The sequence below is a fragment of the Pyrus communis genome, chromosome 17, assembly GCF_041283825.1.
Source record: "Pyrus communis isolate YQ-2024b chromosome 17, ASM4128382v1, whole genome shotgun sequence".
Classification (NCBI taxonomy): Eukaryota; Viridiplantae; Streptophyta; class Magnoliopsida; order Rosales; family Rosaceae; genus Pyrus; species Pyrus communis.
Window position 1 is genome coordinate 22,651,743 of NC_142581.1, and position 23,253 is coordinate 22,674,995.

Here is a 23,253-nt window from a genome sequence, read left to right on the forward strand (position 1 = left end):
ACTGCAACAACTTAAATTTAAAAATTACAACTTAAATTTAAAAACTACAACAACTTAAATTTAAAAACTAAAAATTAAATTTAAAAACTACAACTTAAATTTCTAGGGAAAAAATGAGAATTTTTAATTTTTTTTTTTTTTTTTAAATTTGGCCGAAAAAAAAAATAAATCAAATCCAACAGTAACTGACGTCAGCTAGCCGTTGGTTTCACACACCTTTAGATTCAACTGATCCAATATCCATAATAGGGTGGATATTGGGTTATAATTCACACACCTTCATATTCAATCTCTTTCAATTCAAGTTTGCAATGAATTCCAATTTTGGATCATCTTTGGATTCCAACTAAGGGTCCTCATCCATTCCGAATTGGAAGAAAAATGGGCTCAGATGTAGACCTGTAAACGGGTTGGATTTGTTGGGTTTGGGTCGGGTTCAATTTGACCCGTTAAGTTAACGGGTCACCCGAATCCGACCCGTTAAGCTAACGGGTCACCTGTTTCACCCGTATCCAATCCGTTAAGCTAACGGGTCACCCGTTTCACCCGTTAACAATTATTATTATTATTATTTTTTGCATAGTTTATTTTTTGTTGTTAAGACTTTACTGAAATTACTAAAACATCCTCAACTAATGAGTACTAACGGGTCTAACGGGTTTACCCAAAGTGACCCGTTATTTAACGGGTTCACCCGTTAGTGACCTGACCCGTTAAGCATCCACCCAAATACTAATATTAACGGGTCAAGTTAACGGTCGGGTCTAAAATGCTAGGTCTACGCAGATGATACGAGAAGATGAGGAGTCTGATGAAGAAGTTGAAGCATGACGCAACACACAATATGTGGCAACCATGACTGTAGTCATGGCATGTCAGCCAACTGAGGAACAACCTTAATGGGGTGGCTATGTTGTTGGTCGCTCTTTCAAACCACGAAACAGAGCGATGACGCATGCCAATCTGATGAACAACTACTTCAACCCCAACTCGGTGTACACAGAAGAGGATTTCAGACGTCGCTTCTGGATGAAGCGTCATGTCTTCGAGCATTTACTTCATGATATCCAGCATGTCAATTCATACTTTCGACAGAAGTTGAACAGAGCAGACTGCCTTGGTTTCTCACCTCATCAGAAGGTTACTATTGCACTCTGAATGATGGCCTATGTCTCCCCAGCCAATTTGATGGATGATACTTATGGTATGTTTGAGTCTACATGCCTTGATACTCTTGGTGAATTCTGTGACACAATTGTTCAACTTTACAAAGAGGAGTACCTCCGTGAGCCAAATCAAGAAGATCTGGATTGGCTCATTCGCAAAGTTGAAAACTGTGGCTTTCCGAGCATGATAAGGTCATTAGATTGCATGCATTGGAATTGGAAGAATTGTCCCACCATATGGCAATGAGGCTTTAGCAAAAGGTCGAGAAAGCCAACTATTGTGTTGGCGGTTACCTCATATGACACATGAATCTAACATGCTTTCTTTGGAGTCCTTGGATCCCAAAATGACATTACAGTTCTTGGGCATTCACCCCTCTTCAATATCCTAACGGAAGGTAAATCACCTCAACTTGACTACTACATCAACGAGTGTCAATACAATATGGGGTATTACTTAGCAAATGGCATCTACCCAAAGTGGGTGACACTTGTCCAAAAACTGGTAATATCACTTTAAATGAGTAAATGAGGCGCTATAGGATAATACGTTCCCGTGCCACAAACAAGTACCTACAATAGGATCTTGTTGCACATCTTTGGGCCAAAAGAAGCATGGAGTAGGCGTTTTAATTTTATGTTGTTAAATGTTTTTTAAAATGTTGTTTAAGTTTCATGTTGTTAAATGTTTTTTTTTTTATGTTGTTTAATGTTATTTAATGTTATTTAATATCGTTTCATGTTGTTTTATGTTACTTAATGTTATCTAATGGTTTAAGAAGTTATAGGAAAAAAATAGATTTTTTAAAGTTTTTAAAAAAAAAATTTGTTAAAAAAAAAAAAAAAAATTCAAATATAACAGCTAGCTGACATCAGCATGTTATTGTTGCATTCAAATCTAGGCCCGCCCTGGGGCTGGCTAGCTGGCTGGGTTGGGCCCTCCTTTTTTTGGCTTGGTGGGGCCCATAAGCCCTTTGGCCTAACCCTCGGTTGGAGATGATTTTCGTGTCATTCTGAGCTATTTTCGGCCCTCAGGCTAGATCAGTTGGAGATGGCCTTACCTTTCCAATGCTGGTGGAGGCGGTGGCTGCGAGATCTGGATTTTACTGGTAATGCAAAGGGGTCTTTAAAACATTATTCTTTAGAGCAGCTTGCTCCAGATTGTGGCTGTCTTTCATGACTCTTCTCAATGTTTTTCTGATGTGGGAACTATCATTGAAGATCTGAAGGTGCTCATGTTCTACGATCACTGGAGTTCATCCTACCCATGTATGTCGTCATGCTAACAATGCTTAGCACAGTTTGCTATTTTGAATGGCTCAAATTGTAATTGGTTCGATGAACCCTTGATATTATTTCTTATTTACTGTTTGAGGAGTCTCTCTTGTAATTGGTCTGATTGTAACCACTTTTTCTATGAATGAAGCTATTGATGTTTTATAAAAAATAAAAAAAATCCAACCCTCCCCTCTCTGATTTCTTTTCCTGCCAGACCATAAAAGATGAATTATCTTACCATGAATTGTCCATACAAATCCAAAGAAATCTATAATAGTAATTCATATAAACCTTACAAAATCCATATATAATTATAGAATCTATTAAAATCCTTCAAAATCTGTCATTTAAAAAAGTCTATTAAAATTCTGTGAAATCCAAATTGACTACACCTCTTGTCATCCCTCCTATGCAATCTGGAGAGCAATTAAAACTAAGTTTAAATAATACACATGAAAATGTATATTAGCACTCCTTGCAGCTCTTGGACTCTTCTCGCTAATCCGCCATGCAACAGAGAATTCCACAATATTGTCATGGTAATTCAACCTAGATAAACATTAATCTTCAGTATTAAATCTAACGACTCAAAATTTTGCTCACTCAACGGCTTCGATTGTTCGAGCTGATAATGTAAAATCGTGTACAAACACATACCTAATGCATGAAATGTTTCGTCGCTTTGGCTGTTTGGCCAAAGTTATGTGCATCTAGTAATATGAGACCCCATTTTGTAGATGACATGGACATCATCTGTGACATGAGCCCGCATTTTCAGACTTGACAAATACCTTAACGCCCAAATGCTGCACACTGGGACGTATTTTTTGGAAGGAGAAAAAAAAATAAAATAAAGTATTACAAATAGTCTTTAAAATTGACTAAACTCATTATTTTGGTGCCTTACTTTCAAAATCCTTAACATTCATTATCACACATCAATTTGATCATTTCATTTAGATTCCGTCAACTATTCTATTAATTTGTACATGGAACTTACAAATTCAATAAAATGGTGACACGTGGATTGCACGAAATTAATGTTTTTATTGCAGATGATCCTTGACATTGATCAATCTTCTCATTTTGATCCATGAGTTTTAAAAATCGATAAATTTGGTCCATAACTTTTACTACTGCACATCCATTTAGTTATTTCGTTAAAATTTCGTCAATATTTTTTTTATTAGTGTGCCGATATGGTCCCGCTAATCCAATCATATGACGCCACGTGAATTAACTATAAGAAACTATCACCATTTGACAATCATTTATGTCGTTACAATATATAACTATCAGATGATGCCATGGTAATTATATACTTGTAAATATATTTTCATGTAAGTATTATGGTCAAATCCCATATACAACGAGAACCAAAATTAGCTGCTACGTAAATTTAGGGACCCAAAATTAGCTCTTATGAAAGTCCAGGGACCAACATGAAATTTAGTCAAGATCGGGTAGCATGTCGTTTAAAAACCGAAATCGATTTTGGTCTCGAGGGTTTCTTCTCCTTCAATTACAGTTTCTTCAGAAATAAGGAGTCTACGACAATCACACATCCTCGAGAAGAAACACATATCTTCATCCCTGATTTTGCTCAAACCCTACCCATACTTTTTCACCCAAACCCTAAATCCCCAAATCTCTACCAAACCCAATCCCAGAATCCCCAAATCCGTTCCCAAATCCCCAACCAAACCCATCAAGTTTTCCCCTCTAATCAGCAAAGATGGTGTTGGCGCAATTGGGAGGGAGCATCTCGCGTGCTCTCCAGCAGATGAGCAATGCGACCGTAATCGACGAGAAGGTCCTGAACGAGTGCCTCAACGAGATCACTCGCGCCCTGCTCCAATCCGATGTTCAATTCAAGCTGGTCCGCGACATGCAGACCAATATCAAGAAGATCGTCAATCTCGATGATCTCGCCGCCGGTCACAACAAGCGCAAGATTATTCAGCAGGTACATACGTGTTCTGTGATTCACTCTCACGCATTTAACTTCTTTTTTCTTTGTCTTTTCTTTTTTTTTTTTTTTTTTTTGTGATTTTGTTGGTTATATTGTGTTTGGGGCTAAAGAATTTAATATTATATTGTGCTATTGATAATCGTGCTGGTTTGCCTGTTTCGGAAGTTGGTTAGCAGCATTTGTAAGATTGTATGAAGCATTTGGCGGTTTGGTACCTTGAGAACTTTAGCGATACAATGAATTTAGTCAAGAAAAGAGTTTATAGGATCGTAAATTTTCTATCTTGTGTAGCCTACAATGCGTGCATCGAGGCCTGCATTTGAACAAGTACTGTTTTGGGTTTTCTCTTGTGCGTATGATGAAAGGCTTTATTTTGATTGGACACATTTTACAGTGCGGGGTTTTGTTTTGTTAATCCGGGCACATTACACCTCTCGTTCTGTTTGTATTCAGTTGATATCGCAAATTTCATATGTTGATGTACGACAATATATTTCACTGTTATTTTCTCTTGGTTTTCTGTTGTTTTCTAATGAAGTGTTCCTTTCTTTATAGGCTATATTTAATGAACTCTGCAAAATGCTGGATCCAGGGAAACCTTCTTTCGCACCCAAAAAAGGGAAACCAAGTGTTGTCATGTTTGTTGGTTTACAAGGTATGCTTCCTGACTGGTGGATTATTTTCATGCTGATTGGATTCTTCTTTTTCGTTGAATGCTGATTGGATTATTTGGCATTTATTATCTGCAATTTTTAAACTTTTAGTCATTGTGTTGTCCGGAGAAATATTTAATGGTTGATTTATGTTCAGGAAAAAAGCTTCTTTTGTCTTTTAAATGTACATTTAGCTGTAGCATGCTGTATTTATATCTTATTTTCTGTTGAACTTCAATTACACTTATCTTTTCTGTTTACATTTTTAACCAATTCATTCTTTTTTTTACAACATTCAGGGTCTGGAAAAACCACAACGTGTACAAAGTATGCATATTATCATCAGAAAAAAGGTTGGAAGCCTGCCCTAGTGTGTGCAGATACATTTCGAGCTGGTGCATTTGATCAGTTAAAGCAGAATGCCACCAAGGCTAAGATTCCATTTTATGGAAGGTACTTTTTACTTTATACTGGTTATATACTTTCTTAGGACAAGTACAAGCCTTGTACAGCTGTGAAATTTGGAATGTTGAATTTTCCTTTGTGTAATTAGTTGAATTCCAGATATTTGTTACATTTTCTTAGGGAAAGTTAAAGAAAGAAAGTAAATTAGATTAGTACCACAGTGGTTATATTTGTTCTCATACTCCACTGGTCTGGACTCCAATTTATTGTTTTGGAAGTTAAAACCAAGGTTGCTGGCTGGGAATGGTCATTTTCACTTAAAAGCAGCCACCCTTGTGTATCCCTCTTTCTTTCTGCATTACCACCTGACATATTTTCTGCAGTGAATGCTTTTTAGCATTCAAGTGATTGTTGGTGTTTTTCCCCTGCAGCTATATGGAGTCAGACCCTGTGAAAATTGCGGTTGAAGGTGTGGAAACGTTCAAAAAGGAGAATTGTGATCTTATAATTGTTGATACCAGTGGGCGTCACAAACAAGAAGCTGCTCTTTTTGAAGAAATGCGTCAAGTTTCTGAAGCAACGGTACTTTTTCTGGAATTTCATACTCAATACTACATTAACCTTCTGATTGATTCCATTTGCTTGATAATATCTTTCTCTTCTTATATTTTCTCTCATATTCCAGAAACCGGATCTTGTTATATTTGTTATGGATAGCAGTATTGGTCAGGCTGCATTTGATCAAGCTCAAGCCTTTAGGCAAAGTGTTTCAGTTGGGGCTGTTATTGTTACAAAAATGGATGGTCATGCAAAGGGAGGTGGAGCTCTTAGTGCGTAAGTGTTGCTACAACTATTGCAATCTTTTAATAATTTTTAGTTTGATTTAAGCATTGGCATAACTCATATGAGGATGTTTTGTTAAGCTTCACTCTGGAAACTCGGTATTTGACTTTGTTCTTAGACTTGTTTTCAACCTCTTGGATGCATGGGGAAAATCTCTTATGGTTATAAATTTTTGAAATAGTTTAGAGAAATGAGATATAACTAATAATTAAGTAAATAAAATTCTAGCCACTTGTTTTGCCCCAAGTCTTCAAAACCTCGCTTTTGTACCCATGCCGAACTACATTGACATTCATATTATGATCCAACCCTTGAAACTTCTAGATTATATATTGTAATATTCTTAGGGACCCAAAGTTCTCACTTGGAAACACTTATCTTTAGTACCAAGCTTTGTAGAATTTGTACTGTATGTAACCAAATCATCAGTGGGTTATCTATTAATAAGCAGCTTAGTTTCCAAAGTTTCTCCATGTTTTCTGAGGATGGAATTTCAAGTAAAGTCTTGAGATTTAGAGTATAAGAAGCTTGAACTTTTGGGTTTTGACCTTTTTGGGAATGCTGATTTTGAACTCTTTAGGTCTTATCTCCTTAGTATCTGTAACTATTTGACAACAAGATTTTATTTTACTCTGCAGTGTTGCTGCAACAAAGAGTCCTGTTATATTTATTGGAACAGGAGAGCACATGGACGAGTTTGAAGTTTTTGATGTTAAACCATTTGTCAGCCGTCTCTTAGGTCACTCTCTTTTGCTTTCTTGGAACATGAATTTTTTTGTTGCACTTACAACTTAGCAATGAATGTTTTAAATAATTTTGATAACAATGGGTTTTTACCTCTAGGCATGGGAGACTGGTCTGGATTTATGGACAAGATTCATGAAGTTGTTCCTATGGACCAACAGCCAGAGCTTCTACAAAAGCTTTCAGAAGGGAACTTTACGATGAGGATTATGTACGAGCAGTTTCAGAACATACTTAAAATGGGTCCAATTGGCCAGGTTATCATTCTTTTTTGTTGAAGTTTATCTAGAACGTGCCTCTTTTTTTTTATTGCCCCTTTTTCTAGACTTCAGTTTTGGTTCATTTATATGTTAGCTTCACCAATTCTCTCCTAAATTCTTTCACAATTTTAAATTTTAGCAAAAACCACTTTATACCCTTCCCAACAGCTTTCCCAAAATTGAGAAATTAACAAATTTTGCTCTAAATCTGGTTGGGTGTTTCCCTTTTCTCAAATGCTGCTTGTTAATCCGACTCAGTAGCTACAGCTTCTCTATAAAAGTAGTCTTCAAATTCCCCTCCCCAAAATGTCGTAACTGGATTCAAGAAACCATATACTGAAATCATGAATAGTTTGTGGTGCACTGAGTAAAATTCTTTAACCAACAATATCAACCAATGGAAAGAAAAGAAAAATAAATAAAAAACGACTGCAGTGATGTGGGTTATTAGCCTTATAAAGCAATTGATAAGTAGCTTTAATTCTAATTGAAAGGTAGTTATAATGTTATTAGCCTTTAAAACAATGGAAAAGTCTCAAATAATAAAAGATTGGGAAGTTCAGAGTCACATTCATGATTTTCTGTGGGTATAGAGCCTCATAAAACAATTGAAAAGTAGCTATAATGCTAAGAATTTAATTGGTTTGTATAGGTATTCTCAATGCTTCCTGGATTTAGTGCTGAATTAATGCCAAAGGGCCGTGAAAAGGAAAGCCAGGCAAAGATCAAGCGGTACATGTACATGATGGATTCAATGACGAATGAAGGTAAGTAAAGGCCATTCCTTTTGTTTTTGTGTAATAAGCCACATAGCTTGAGCATTTACTGTCATGTTTAGTTCCTCCGGGGGGGAAGAAGCCATGAGAAACCTCACTTTTTACTGAATTCATCATGCTGAACTGATTTGATTGTTCTGAATATCTCAACTAATCTTGCAGAGTTGGATAGCACAAATCCAAAGCTCATGAATGAATCACGTATAATGCGAATAGCACGAGGCTCTGGTCGCCAGGTCAGAGATGTAATGGACATGATGGAAGAGTACAAGCGTCTTGCCAAGATATGGAGCAAAATGAAAGGACTCAAGATTCCAAAGAAGGGCGACATGAGTGCACTATCCCGAAACATGAATGCACAGCACATGAGCAAAGTCCTACCCCCGCAGATGCTGAAGCAGATTGGTGGCATGGGCGGCTTACAAAGCTTGATGAAGCAAATGGGTTCTGGTAAAGACATGATGGGGATGTTCGGAGGTGGCGACAAGTAGATATTGATGAAGAAAATGACAGTTACGGTGGTGATCTCAAGTTTATTTCCTAGTAAGGATTTCCCTTTGTCAACCAGAGAGGTTAACAGACGTCTGTCGGCAAGTTGACACTACTCACTAGTTTGCCAGAAGGCCCGGCATCTATTAAGATACTTTTTTTTAATCACGGTTGCATTAGTTGTAATCTGAAGGGTCCACAATGTTTAAATCTTTTTGTATGTATTTGGTTAAAGGAAGAAAAAAAGGTTAGTCGTTTTCGTGATTGAAAGAATTGGAATCATTTAGAGGCAATGAAATTGAACTTCATCGGTTTAGCGTTTTTTTATCAATCATCAGCAGCCACCCGCACCTCCATCGTCTCTCTCGCTCTCTTGAACGGCCATGGCTCGGATGAAGCCATGGCCGCATCCAAATGCAAACCAACTGCTAGAACCCAACCAAAACCCTGGTACCACCGCGGTCGATGTGAAATCTCAAATCTGCATGGGAGTCACGTCCCACAGCCACAGGGCGCTGTTATTGGGAAAGGCTACGATAAAGCTTGTAATAATTGTCATTTTCTCGTTTCCATGCACGGTGATGAGGCACGAGATGTCGATGGAAGCAGAAGACGATGATTATATTGAGTATGTGCCGGTGGCGAAGCGGTGAGCAATCGAAGCTCAGAAAATACTTGAGCGGAAGAGAAAGTCCGCAGGCGGGGAGCTACAGCCGGCCAGAAGCAAGAAAAAGAAGGTAAAGGAATTGGACAAGTTGTCGAAACTTGCTGCTCAAGAAAAGCCTAAGCCCCCTAAACCTCCTAGTCTTGTTGTCAAAGCATCACAGTTGAAGCACGATGCTCCGGAGATCACTCCAGCACAAGAGATGGTGCAAAAAGAGAGAGAGAGATCATTGAAAGGCGCTACTGTCAGTTGGTGAATTGGCAAAGGGAATCACTTGTACGGATCCCATACCGACGGGCTGGAAGCCTCCATTTCATATAAGGAGGATGGCGAGGAAGCAATGTGATTTGATTCGAAAGCAATGGCATATTCTAGTTAGTGGTGAAGATGTTCCGCTGCCTATCAAGACTTTCAAGGATACGAGGTTTCCGAAACCAATTTTGGAGAAGTTGAGAGCCAAGGGGATTGTTCAACCGACCCCCATTCAGGTGAAAGGTCTTCCGGTGATTTTATCCGGGCGGGATATGATTGGCATTGCGTTTACAGGTTCGGGAAAGACATTGGCTTTTGTTTTGCCGTTGATCATGGTGGCATTGCAGGAGGAGATGATGATGCCAATTGTTCGGGCTGAAGGCCCTTTCGGATTGATTATTTGCCCGTCCAGGGAGCTAGCCAAGCAGACTTATCAAGTGGTGGAGTATTTGGCTCCTGTGAGAGAGGATGGATATCCAGAGATTAGGCCTTTGCTCTGCATTGGTGGAGTTGACATGCGGTCGCAGTTGGAGATTATAAGGAAAGGCGTTCATATAGTTGTTGCTACTCCGGGGAGGTTGAAGGATTTGTTGGGGAAGAAGAAGCTGAATCTCGATAATTGTAGATATTTAACTTTGGATGAGGCTGATAGATTGGTGGATTTGGGATTTGAGGATGATATACGAGAAGTTTTTGACCATTTTAAAGATCAAAGGCAGACACTCTTGTTTTCAGCCACAATGCCAGCGAAAATTCTCAACTTTGCCAAAAGTGCTTTGGTAAAACCTGCAACCGTAAATGTGGGAAGAGCCGGAGCTGCAAATCTTGACGTGATTCAGGAGGTTGAGTACGTGAAGCAAGAGGTTAAGATTGTGTACCTTCTTGAGTGTCTGCAGAAGACCCCACCGCCTGTGGTAATTTTCTGCGAAAACAAGGCGGATGTGGATGACATTCATGAGTATCTTTTGTTAAAAGGAGTGGACGCGGTGGCCCTTCATGCAGGGAAGGGTCAGGAGGAGAGAGAGCATGCCGTTTCTTCGTTCAAGGCAGGGAAGAAGGATGTCTTGGCTGCCACTGGGGTTGCCTCAAAGGGTTTGGATTTTCCGAATATTCAACATGTCATAAATTATGACATGCCGCCAGAAATTGAAGATTATGTCCACAGGATTGGACGAACAGGAAGATGTGGGAAGACTGGAATTGCAACGACGTTTATAAACAAGAATCAAAGTGAGACGACACTGCTCGACTTGAAGCACCTCCTGCAAGAGGCAAAGCAAAGGATTCCACCGGTCTTAGCAGAGCTTAACAATCCAATTGGAGACTACGTGGACGTTGCAATAACAAATGAAAGCGGGGTTAAGGGCTGCGCTAACTGCGGTGGGCTTGGTCATCGGATTGGTGACTGCCCCAAACTAGAGAATCAGAAAAGAATGGCCATTGCCGCCTCTAGATCAGGGATGTATTTTGGGTCTGGTGGTTACAAAGGAGAAATCTGATTTGTTTTAGTCATTCTCGATCGCATATGATAGCTATGTAGTCTGTTTCTACTCTGAATTACGGGAAAAATATTGACTTGATTATGTTTTTCTTTGTGTAAATCTTCAATTACATGTCTAACCTTCACTTCATGTATCCAAGTCTTTGTTGTTTATTTGCTAATCGGCATCAACCTTAACCTCTATCACTAGTTTTCTGTGATGCTATACTGTAACTTGATTCAGCCGTCATGTTTTTCTTGTGTGCGTTTTTCATTAGAGCAACGGCGTAATCTGATGTAGCAGGAAATACAGAGCAATAGCCCTCTGCATAATACAGTGCCAATTTATCTCCTATATTTTTCTCCAGACAATTTCATCCTCATTGTATAGTTTTCACTTCCACGATGCTGATCATGTAATTCTTTTGCCTAATCTTCTGATAGTCGTCTGTTATCGTTTTTCCTTAAAGCTATTTAACTTCTGTATCAACCTTTTCAGTTACATAAGATAAAATCGAGGATACAACCATGAATTCTGTCGCTTCTGTGGTGATCTCTTCTTGTACACGTATCTCACCAATAAAATACATTTCATTACATTCCACAACCAGTACTAAACAAAACTTGTGCCATCAAAATGTCAAAAACTAGCACGAATACATGAAATTCTGAATCATATTTAGCAGTAGCTATCTCAATCTCATTTATTCCATGGAAAGTACTTTGATAAGGGCATTCGGAAGTCCTTATTCCTGATTCAGAAGTATTCGAGTCTTCATCTGTTTCACTCTGCTGGGTTAAACTTCGCTGAGGAGAAGGAGAAGGCGGTGGAGTATTTTCTTTGTCGCCCTGCAACATCTTCACCACATTGCTCATGAGAGGTCTTGCATTCTGAACGCACAGCAGAGCTACCAATAACATCCTCTCCGATTTTTCCATGTCTTCTCTTTGATCCCACAACGCGACATTAAAATTGCTTGTAGAGACGAATCACATGCCTTTCTGAAATACTATAATATATGTGAGTCGTCTATAACATTCATTTTTGTTATGCATTTCCCATGTCAGCTTTGGAAGCCATTCCCGTGGCTCGTTTGCATCTACAGGAAGATGTCTTCTCCTCTCAACAATCTCAAAGAGAAGGATCCGAAAACTGTTAACAACGCATTTGTGAGGCACGGGATAAGGCTTCCATACAAGCAATCCTTGTAAGTTTTACCGATGAATGTAAAGGGGAGTCATCAATGTTCGCAATGCATTCAAGATACGTTTTTAGCAAACTGCGATTCATTACCTTATTGTTTTGTTTAGGACACTTCTTCTACCGGACGTGTTCTTCTTCCCTGTATGCATCAGTCTCCATTTTCCGGCCTTCCTGCAACTGCCACTTGAAATGTGTCTGGCCCAAGTTTGTGACCAGCAACCAGAGACATTGGCGGGGGCTCGGGATGTGTTGGCTTTTCCTTCCCATACTCTAAGAAGAGACTCTCGCCAAGATACAATGCATAAACTGCTGGTCCCGCCAACAAAAATCTCCTTTGTTGCGTATAAACTACTTTTGGTTCTGATTAGTGTGGTAAATAAAATTAATGGTGGACTGCCGCCAGTCTCTCTAAAATAAGTACGAGGTTTTTATGAAAAAAACAAACTATAAGTGGAACTATTTGATATAAGTTGTGATTTGTTTTGTGAGATGACTAATGTGACACTTTGTTTTATTTAATATAAACGCAGCCGCTTATGATATTCCGAAGAATCATTCTTAGTTTCTAACCTGAGACAGGCTGTGTGGCGACTCACGCTTCCCGGCATTCCCCAACCGGCGACTAGCTCTAGGCCATATGTTTTGAATTGTGTTTTTTTTTTACTATTTTATCTAATCATTTAAAATGTCGTTTTGTTTTTTTTTTTTTTTTTTTTTTTTTTTTATACAAGTACATCGACATCTTTACACTAAGACGAGGGAAAGTTCAGCAAAATTACACAATGAGCAGCCTAATTTGGTATTGATTTCGTCATCCACGAGATTCGAACTTAAGACCTCTTACTTTTAAGTGAAGATGAATACCACAGATATTATCTACTCTAAAAGAATGGATCATTTCTAAGGGAGAAATCGACACTTGACGGAGAAGACCAAAAGCGCAACTGTTCAAATTGGAGAAGGTATAGATCAATATTTAAAATTCAGGGACGAAAATGCAGATCATATTGTTTTCCAGGCATAATGTAGTTGAGAGACGATTGTAACAATTAAGCATTGCAAATAATGTTATCCAGGCAGCCACCTGTCGTATAGAAGTACAAAGTATATTGGCAACTTGTACCACCATATACAAGGATTTAGAAAACTTGGATATACATACATACATACATACATACATACATATATATATATATATACATACATACATACATACATATATATATATATATATATATATATATATATATATCTAGAGTGTTATTGCTCACATGTCATCTTTCCAAGAATTTGCTTAGAACAGTTTTTCTTAGATGCGTATCTCCGTCTTCATCATCTTCTTCAGCTTTCATATTTGTGTACAACGCACAGCGGATTACCGAGTTAACCTGCATCCTCAATCTAGCATTGTCCACAAACTGATCTGTCAGCATCTTCCTCAGCTCATCATCAGCCTTCCTATCATTACCATTGACGTTGTGAGTTTCATCTACCGCCATAACAGTGTTTTCCACATCCTGGGCGAGGAGCTGTGCCTGTTCCAGTTTCATAAACCATTATAATCTGGACCAGAGGCACCAGTACTATAAGCAAATATGACTCGTAAATGTAAAAATGAACATGTAGTTTAGTCATATATAAATGCCGTCATGAACCAGCATGCGATTGTTGATGAATACAGATTCCTAATATAACTCACTAAATGGATGAAAAGACGAGGACGAGAACTAAAGGTGCATAACATACCTCCGCCAGAAGGAGACCAATTCGATTGTCAGAAGTTGTCAGTAAATCTATAGCATCAGATGGAGATGAAGTATCCATGATGAGCTTATCTTCCTCTTCAACAAGGAAATTAACACTACATTCTTGAAGCCGATTGAGAAGAATTTCACATTCATGTAACAACTTTGCATTAGCAGTATTTGCCGACTCTGTCCTTCGCCTTTCCTTGTGAAGAATTCTCTGAAAGACAAAAACAGAACAAGATTTGGCTGATTTAAAATTGTATTTTCTTTAAGGAAAAGTGCAATTAACCCTACTTAAATCCAGAAGGTTAGGAGATATACGCAATTTTAATTAAATGAATCTATGCAGAGAACGACAAATTTTCGAAGGTTTGCCAAAACATATTAAAATATGTGAGAAGTTTGGGGACCTATTACAAAAACCAAATGAAGCATAAGCGACATTACCTCTACTTCTAATTTCTCTTTCATCAATCGACTAAGTTCCTGCTTCAATTCTGATTGTGAATTCCGAAGAGATTTGACCTCTTTAACAAGTAGCTTTACATCTGTCTTTGACTTTGACTCAAACTCTTCATGATATTTCTGCAAGTTCTCAAGTTGCTGCTTAGAGGCATCCAACTCCTGGTGTAAAACATCATTCTCATGAAGGATGGACACTTTTGTTGATTCTGAATGCATCCTTTCGTCCTGGAACATTCGTGAACATCATCCACATAAGGACCTCAGCATTGAATAACACGGACAAATAAATAATTTGTGGCAGAACGAATAAAACCTGCTCAGATTTTAATTTTGATTCCAAGTCCAAGCATCTCCTACGGAGTTCCTCCATATCCCACTGCATTTGGGTAAACCTTTCTTTTTCGGTTAAAACTGTCTGCTGCATGTTTTCTTTACAATTCTGTCTGGTAGTTTCAAGATCAATTTCCAAATCTTTGACCTACAAGAGAAAATTCCCATAAAGCAACACAAAATTTCAGCAAAGTTACAAAAATATAACAGAACAAGAAAACAATCATTCATGATTTCAAAATCATTCTCAACCCTCTTTATCTCTTTTGCAAATCCATCAGCCTTTTTACATTGAAAACAACAGCAGAAACAGCACAAATAAAAATAAAATAAAGGTTTACTTGAGTTTTTTGGTGATGTAACAATTTTCCTAATGCAAGCCTATACTGAATCAATAATTCTTTCCTGCCACTTGTGGGACTCCTTACAACTACTAATTAATCGTCAGAAAATTCATTCTTTAATGTGGCATCTGACTTAGGTTTGGCTTTGCTCTTACTAACTCACTTGTTTATTGAATATGATTCCTTACTTCCCCACATGGCTGGGATATGACCTAAAATAATAATGGTGCATATACCACTAAAAATCTTAAATACTAATATATATCTTTCAAAGAAAAGAAAAAAAAAAAGAAAGAAAAAGCTGCAACTAATGGATAACCCAACTGCAGCCATCTAAGTATGGAGAAACCAATGAATGGGAATAGAAGCAGACTTTGTTCTTTAATACAGTCAATCAGTAACACATTAGCAGCACAATTACTAACTGTTGTAGGTTAATTGTCAATTAGTACCATATTAGCAACAAAGACTTATTAGCTGTCATAGATTATACCTTTGTTGTGAGGAATTGTCTCACAGCAACTTCTTGATTCAATCTAGCAATAAGATCCTCAACATCCGTTTTTGCTGTGGCTAGTCTCTGCTGCAATGTAGTTAGTACCCTGTTTAACTTATGTCGCTCCTCAGATGGAAGAGCAACTACTAAGTCCCTTGAAAGCCTTAAATCAGATTTGACAAAAGCATTAGGAGCTTCAGAACCTTTTGCAAGATCAAGGGAGCCATCACCGAATAAATTGGCCACTCCCAAGTTAGATGTTTCATTAACTCTCATAGAACTTGAGTCACTACCAAAACTCTCCGTTGAAAGCCTTCGAACATGGCCATCCCGGTTGTCATCCTCTATTTCTGAAAAGAACTCTGTTCCATCCATACGAAGAGGTTTGGCATCAGAGTTATTCTCGCTTACTCGGTCCCTATCTGTACTACTGGCATAACTTCTGCCAGGCATTTTGCGCCTAGAGAGCCTTTCTAGGCTTGACTGGATAAAATTCCGGTTGAATATGCCAAATTTAGAATTTTCCATTGAATCAGCTAAGTCATGTTCAGATGTTGAATGCTCCATGCCAAGATCAGAATGGTTATCATCTCCATGCCTTGGTGTTCCATTCTCAGATACATCAAGGGGAGTATCATTACCATAATCTGATGTGATAAATGAACTAGCAGCAACAATGGAAAGATCTGAATGAGCTTGTAACAGAAATGATGGAGCTGCGCCACTAGTCGAAGAGTTTACATCTGCAGATTCCTGATTGACTTCATGGAATGCTGTAAAGTATGACAGCCAAAAATTAATATAAGCAAATGGACAAAATCAATATATTATACATGATAGGATTTCCATCTCTAAGATGCACAAAGGATACACACATACAAGACCTCGCAGCAGCTTCAAGCTCAAGAAAGGTTGCAACCAAGACATTTCTTGATAAATCAATGTCCGATAATAGCTTTTCAATCCAATCCTCCAAAGAACGCCTTCGCTGCAACAGACTAACCAATTTGAGAATAAGAGGATGAACACTTTAGGAAAATAAAAGGCATAACAAAATCTTTTTCAGCAATAAGAAAAACCTAATGTTTGTAAAGCTACATCCGCATCAACATATTTTATTCAGATCCAAATTGTGTAGATGTGTGTGTGTGTGTAGATATTTGTATAGCTATACTGGTGATGATTAAATAACCATTAACTTGGTCACATATAGAAGTTGACAAATCTATGCAAAACATGTGCAAGCATATATTCTGGTTAAAAGCCCCCATAACAGTCCAAATATAGGCTCCAGTTAAGGACTTGAATGGTTGAACCTCAGCCATTACAACAAATAGGGGCTGCTGAGATGCACAGTGGATGGTTTGCATCAATCCATAAATGACCTAACGGCTCATATGCAAATTCTTAGCCTAGATCATTTGTAATTTTTCTTTGGTAAATGCTTAGATCATTTGTTGCTTACACATGAATAATATGCAGGTTTTTACCAAGAAAACCTTTGGCCTCCGATAAAAAGCCCAAGCAATAGAAGATTTCAAGATTTTTTAGGGTACAGTAAACCTGCCTTAAGTCTCAAAATAGCTCTGTAACTACCGTTTTTGTGTGCAAGTAACCTCGCAACTAACTATAAAGATACTGAGAAAACCAATGATCCAATTAAAAATTCTGACATGAGGTATTGCTATAAAATGTATCTCAACATGTATGTTACACTAAAGTTACTTCTGATTCCTATTTACATATACTAATATTTGGATCGAGAGAGAGACAGAGACAGAGACAGAGACAGATGTAGCCCACCTCTTCCAATAGTGTCCGACTTTTCACTCTCAGAAACCCCTTTGGAGGAGCTGGGGGAAGATCTTTTGTGGGGAACTCCTTTTTAAGCTACAGAAGACAATACCAAATGAAATTGTTCAACAGTCCAACAAACAAGGAAATTTCTAAGATCTACGACACAAAAGACATATATAGATAAACGTGTCTGCCTGTCTATACGAAGAAGTAGCTAATTTCAGTAACAGCATATCAGCCTTATGTCAATAAGAGATAAGAAATTGGCACAATTGAAGATCATCCTTACCGTTATTCCAGTCATATGGAATGATCTGCACATCTCCTAATTTTTCTTGATCATTTATTATCTATGAAGCATGGATATGGATATGGCAATATGATACAATATGACACAACACGGCGATATGACGAATTTTTAAAAAACAAGGATATAATACAGCATGGATACGGGAATTAATATTAAACATTTAACATTTAGTTGTTATTATTATTATGATAATTTAAAAGATATCATCAAGAATTTACTGGTAATTTACAAGTCAGATTGCCTATATTTACAAGATGTAGTCATACAAATTTAAATATATTACATAGTTTTCTTTTTAAATTGGACGATGAAATAACATAGTTTAATGTTAATTGCATTTTATTTTTTTCCACCTCTCCATGTGGGTATGATTAGTGGGCCAGTGGGAAATAACAGAGTCCAACACATGAAATTCAAACGGAGCATTTTGAACTGGCTGTCGTGTTCTTCCTCGCGATGATCTGCAATCGCACTTTCAAGGCTAAAAGCCTAAAATTTTATTCTCCTCAACATCATACGTATCCGAAAAGTCGGATACCCGAATCCTAAATGCTGGATACTCATATCCATCAGTTAACAACGTATCCATTGATCCCAATATGTACAAGCATATCGGTAACGTATCATATCCCATAAAGTATCTGATATGAGATAGGCAACCAAGTTGCCGTATCCATGCATCATAGTTTATTATTTATTTCAGAGTCGGTCTTAGTCGTGGTTACCCTTTTCGTTATTTACCTTCTACTTTAACAAATCTAAGGTTGATTACAAATCATAAGTGCATTTCTAGCCTTAAGTTGCATTTCTAGCCTTAAGTTACAAATCATAAGTGTATTATCACTAATAGGTGCCACTCACAGTGTTTCCACTAAGCCGAACAATGTGCATGGAAATTGGACAATAAATAGGCATGTGAGAATTCAATAGAACCACACTAATAATGTACTTAGTATTCTTTTATCGTATAAGATAACCAATAGCTTGTCTCCGTTTTGTCCAGCTTGGTTCATTTATATTGCGTTTACTATGGATCTGCATTACTGATCCTCAATATCATAAAGGATTTTACTATCTACATTTCTATTAATTTTCACCCCATATATTTTAAGATGATACACAGAATAGAATTATCCCTTACTTCTGACTAACATAAAAACAATGTCATGTACTTTAGACTTTCCAAAAGGAAATTTCATGTACTTTGGAATTTCCAAAAGAAATGTCACTTACTTCGGAAGATAGCTTCAAAAAATCGTTAAATCTTCGTAATATCCCCCGAGTAGTGGTGATTCCTTCAGGCGATTGTATACCAACTTGAACCCTATAAAACTGTTCTCTATAAATGTTAAAAGGGAAACTAACTAAAAAAGGTACACATTTAACAGAAAATAAAGCACAACCAACATTGCAAGAGAACAAATAGAAATCCTCACCAACATTACATTAGCATCTCCAGGCATTTCTAATCACATAATTTCGAAATATAAATATCAAATTACATTTTTTTTTTCTTTTGAAAAATTAGATAACAAGCTATTACAACTACTGGAATCACTAAAATGCAGGTGGTACCCTAGAGATATTTATTTTCGTATATCGAACACAATAAGACGGGAACTACACTGTTGAAAATCCACAAGCAAAGTTCTCAGAGAAAATTACTAAGGCACTCGACAATGAAGCTGAACACTTTTAGATTCTCTATGTGAGTTTTAAATAAAGTTGTCCTCGCCTTTACATAATCATTTATCACAATCAACCACATATTCCTAATTTATCACCACAAATCAATCATTAAATGCATTACTTAATGAGCCAAAAATCAACTCAAAGTAGTTTTGTGCCTTCAAATTTAGAGTGAGTTACGATGATGATTTGGCTATAAAAATTAATAATTAACAATAAAATACTGATAATACTGATAATGATAAAAATTATACTAGTAGTAATAAAACAGGAACAATATATGACAAAAATGAACGACAAGAAACCTTGCAAAAGACACAGAACTAAGAGATTTGCTGATTATGGTGGAAAATCAAACTAGGATGGTCCAAGAACCAACAAGAAAAGCCCATATGCTTAAGCAAAGTGCTTCAGTATAACCACGTATAATAAACAAAGTACTAAGTAATGGACTGCTACACAGGAAAGTCCAAATGTAGATAAAGATAAACTTAAAATTATCAAAATTATAAAATTAAAGAACATGGGTTAAGAACTGATACATATCTGTAATTAAAATTATAAGAAAATACAAAAGTATGGAGAGAAGGTGAAGAGAGAGAATTTGCAGGTAAACAATAGACAGTGGCTTATTCTCTGCCTAACCCAAGATGTTGGATCTAATCCCTCCTTATTAGAGACAATGAAAATCTTGCAATTTCATTGGCCGATTAATTTGGGATAATACTGCTGATAATAGCATTAAGTGGAGGGTTTCTCAATCTTCAATTTGGAAGACTATGAAAGAAGCCTTGGAGTTATACCAGCATTCCAACTAAAATTGTCTAAAGAGAGAGTTCGGAGCAAGAGTGTCCTTCATGGATCCTTTATGATATATGAGAGTATCCAATTGGATACGAGGTCCAGGCTAGAGATTAACTCTTGAGTGGTATTTACTTGTACTTGTTTGTTCTCTCTTCCAGTGAAGTTGGATAGTCTGGACGTAGGCATAATTACTCTGAACCACATAAATATTGGTATGCCTTTTCATCTCCGACTACTTTTTTAAATTATTTCCACAATTCGTATTTGCCGTGATTAGGGGATTCATGTCACCTATAGATGATGTCAAGAACAGCTATGACAGATACAAATGAAAATTTTCAATTGAACAAAAAAAATAACAAGTAAACAACTCAGATGTTGCAAGAACAGAGTACAAACTAAATGATCACTTTAACACACATTAGTAACTATAATGCCAATGGAAGAATAGTTGTGCACAAGTAAATGTACAAGAATCTAGATTATGTTGTCACAATCGAGAATGGAAAATAAGTATAAAATTTAAAACTAAAAATTCTCATTAAAAAAATATATATACCACGACAGGATCTGAACCTCTTGACTTGGGCAGGAACATCCAAGAAGGAACAGTGACACAGTAACTCCATCCTGTATGTGGGTTATGTGGCCAAACAGAGTATCGTCCATCCTTCATTCAAAACCCAAAATAGATTATTACAAGAAGGGGAAAAAAACAGAATCATCTAAATTAGAATCATGCAGAATCTTGTTCCTGCAAAAGCCAAATCTGTCATATACTAACAAAACTGATTAACTTACAGCATACAGGTCATGTCAGTGACATATTTCACTCACTATATAGTTAAAGTACTGGTCTAGGTTAACCCCACAAAAATAAGGCCAAATGGGAGGAGGTAACCTCTACCTTTTTGCAATTAACAGTTCCCATATTGTATTTCACCATATTTACGATGATTGGCAGACACCAATAGGTATGTTTGTCTTAACAGAGAAAACTGAACTAAATAAGTTACCTGACCTAGATGGAAATATACACGATTAAAAAAAAGTATTATACCATCATTTCTAGTCGTGTAAGATGGAAATTTATCCATGATATTTAACCTTGGACCTTCAAAATCTAAGCATATAACTGCAAAAACTTCAGCAAAACGTAATTCTCTGTGAAAATGAAAATCCAGATTTAAATACCATCTGTTATACTTATTTTCAGGTCTTATAGTAATTTAGGCCTCAACTTCTTTCTGTAGGTGAACCACCAAAACCCTACATAATAGTTCAACACCATTTTTGCTAGATCTCTTCAATTGTGAATTTCAGACGCAGCATACAACCAATTCATAGGGTTCCTGCAACATTGTTTGTTCTAAAACCCCCTTTTTTCCCAGAGTGAAATGCGCATAGAAGGTGTAGCATCCTAACATATTACTTCAATTCGATCTTTCTACCCTCTTTTGCAGTATAAAAAATATAAAATTATTCTCCAGAGGGTTTCTATTTCACTTCCCTGCTCCTACACCTAGAAATACTTTACAAACATCTACACCTGTTTACACCTTCCCATTTATATCTTTCAGTTTACATCCAACAATGTCCTCTCCCCCAAAACTTCTTCCCGAGCTTCCATCCCATCCCAGACCGACCAACCATACCATATCATTAACACCCTCAGAGAAACATTGTCAACATACATACCCATTGACTGTGAGAAACATCTCCTACTTAAGGCTTGTGGGACTGTCAAAAGCCCAGACATACCTATTCCATTATTTTGCACCCCATCACTACTGGTATGGATCAAAATTTATTCTCTCATCGCTGCTCGGAATTGTCGTATTTTCAGTAAACAAATTATATGTCCACTTTCTTTTTTTTTTTTTTTCTTTTCCCTTTTAGTTATGATATGTCCTCTAAAACATAATTAAAATAACTTCAATCACCTAGGTCTGAGATCAAGTGCTTAAATTTAATCATATACTTCATCAAATTTCAAACTTTTAACACATAATTAATCCACAAAACCAGTCGAAAAATTCACCAAAACCTACTTACCTAAATTCCAACCCAAATCCAATAATTAATTCAAAAGCAAAATTAAAGCTTCATAACTGGGTGTCCCCAAAAGCCATAAACTAAACAAAACACGATCAGAAAACGAAAAGTTCGAGTACCCATCTGCGAGGAGGAGGGCTCCAATCCATGCCCAGAGGGAGAGGCGAAGTGCCGTCGTGGCGGTATTTTGGAGGGCTGCGACTGCGCTCCACGCGCTTGGTGGTGCTTTTGATGTCATAATCGTCCCTGGCATCAGAAGCTACGTCGTCGGTGAGATGAGGGGCAGTTCGGGAATCGGAGAGTAAAGAAGTAGGGCGGTGAGAGAAGGGATCGGAATAAGGATCGGAGAAATCGTAGGAGTTGAAGTCCATGAGAGAGAGATCGTGCGCGTACAGATTCATTCTCGGTTCGTTGTTGTCTGTGTTCCTGGTGTTACCGCAATTAGTACGGACTACGAAGGCTTGAAGCCATGTAATGTGGACACGATCCGATTTGATGTTAAAAATTTAACCGGATCAACGAGCATTTACCGCTTCAATTTGGTCTGATTTGTTTATCTTATCATTGAAATCGATCCGAACCGGACGAAATCAAACTATTGTTTATTGATTTTTATTTTCAATTAACATCGTTAATTTGTTTGATTCGAACAGTTTAAGCCTATTTTAAAACATAAAAGATTTAAGAAAAAACATTTATCATTTTAAGAGTTTTAATTTTTTTGCATATTCACACATCTTACATATTTCAATTCGATTAAAAGATTAAAGTTTTTTTTCAACACAAAAATGTTATGAAGTCAACTAGTGCTAAGTTTTAATTAAATAAAATCACATGCTAGCAAACAATTGACTATTAAACAAGAATAGTGTTACACTTACTATCTATTTGTATCTGTTGATCCTAAAAATTACAAAGCCTACGTGGCGCGCAGGCCGAGTAACTAATAAGTTAACTACGTCCTTCGGTTGAATGCGGGACGTGCCAACTCGTCAGCCAAACTCGGTCGAGGAGTAAAATTTGTTGATG

General features: G+C 37.2%; 2 protein-coding genes and 1 pseudogene across 2 annotated transcripts; 2 read left to right on the forward strand and 1 right to left on the reverse strand.

Annotated features, from left to right (window-relative positions):
* The first annotated feature begins 3,806 nt into the window (after positions 1 to 3,806).
* On the forward strand, positions 3,807 to 8,902 carry LOC137708341 (signal recognition particle subunit SRP54 2). The gene is made up of 9 exons (XM_068447397.2): positions 3,807 to 4,410; positions 4,972 to 5,071; positions 5,369 to 5,522; positions 5,906 to 6,056; positions 6,160 to 6,308; positions 6,956 to 7,056; positions 7,161 to 7,318; positions 7,974 to 8,088; positions 8,260 to 8,902. Exons 1-9 carry the CDS (start codon positions 4,180 to 4,182, stop codon positions 8,586 to 8,588), a joined length of 1,488 nt encoding a protein of 495 aa, XP_068303498.1. The 5' UTR covers positions 3,807 to 4,179; the 3' UTR covers positions 8,589 to 8,902.
* A 67-nt stretch (positions 8,903 to 8,969) lies between these two features.
* Positions 8,970 to 11,142, forward strand: LOC137708340 (DEAD-box ATP-dependent RNA helicase 35 pseudogene; annotated as a pseudogene).
* A 2,073-nt stretch (positions 11,143 to 13,215) lies between these two features.
* LOC137708184 (Phox (PX) domain-containing protein) lies at positions 13,216 to 22,795 on the reverse strand. Its single transcript, XM_068447197.2, has 10 exons — positions 22,344 to 22,795; positions 20,729 to 20,839; positions 18,910 to 19,008; positions 17,373 to 17,459; positions 16,449 to 16,557; positions 15,567 to 16,342; positions 14,713 to 14,877; positions 14,382 to 14,624; positions 13,933 to 14,151; positions 13,216 to 13,721 (listed from the first exon to the last, which is right to left on the reverse strand). The coding sequence occupies exons 1-10, from the start codon at positions 22,623 to 22,625 to the stop codon at positions 13,461 to 13,463; spliced, it is 2,352 nt and encodes a 783-aa protein (XP_068303298.2). The 5' UTR covers positions 22,626 to 22,795; the 3' UTR covers positions 13,216 to 13,460.
* Positions 22,796 to 23,253: the final 458 nt, after the last annotated feature.

Bases quoted from the DNA above. Each gene is read 5' to 3' on its own strand.
- LOC137708184 (XM_068447197.2), bottom strand. From the start codon at position 22,625: ATGAATCTGTACGCGCACGATCTCTCTCTCATGGACTTCAACTCCTAC. The intron at 20,840-22,343 runs GTACTCGAACTT...TTTTGAATGAAG, and splicing joins GCCCTCCTCCTCGCAGATGG to GATGGACGATACTCTGTTTG. The intron at 13,722-13,932 runs GTATGTTATGCA...AAACTGGAACAG, and splicing joins TTGGTCTCCTTCTGGCGGAG to GCACAGCTCCTCGCCCAGGA.
- LOC137708341 (XM_068447397.2), top strand. From the start codon at position 4,180: ATGGTGTTGGCGCAATTGGGAGGGAGCATCTCGCGTGCTCTCCAGCAG. The intron at 4,411-4,971 runs GTACATACGTGT...CTTTCTTTATAG, and splicing joins AGCGCAAGATTATTCAGCAG to GCTATATTTAATGAACTCTG. The intron at 8,089-8,259 runs GTAAGTAAAGGC...CTAATCTTGCAG, and splicing joins GGATTCAATGACGAATGAAG to AGTTGGATAGCACAAATCCA.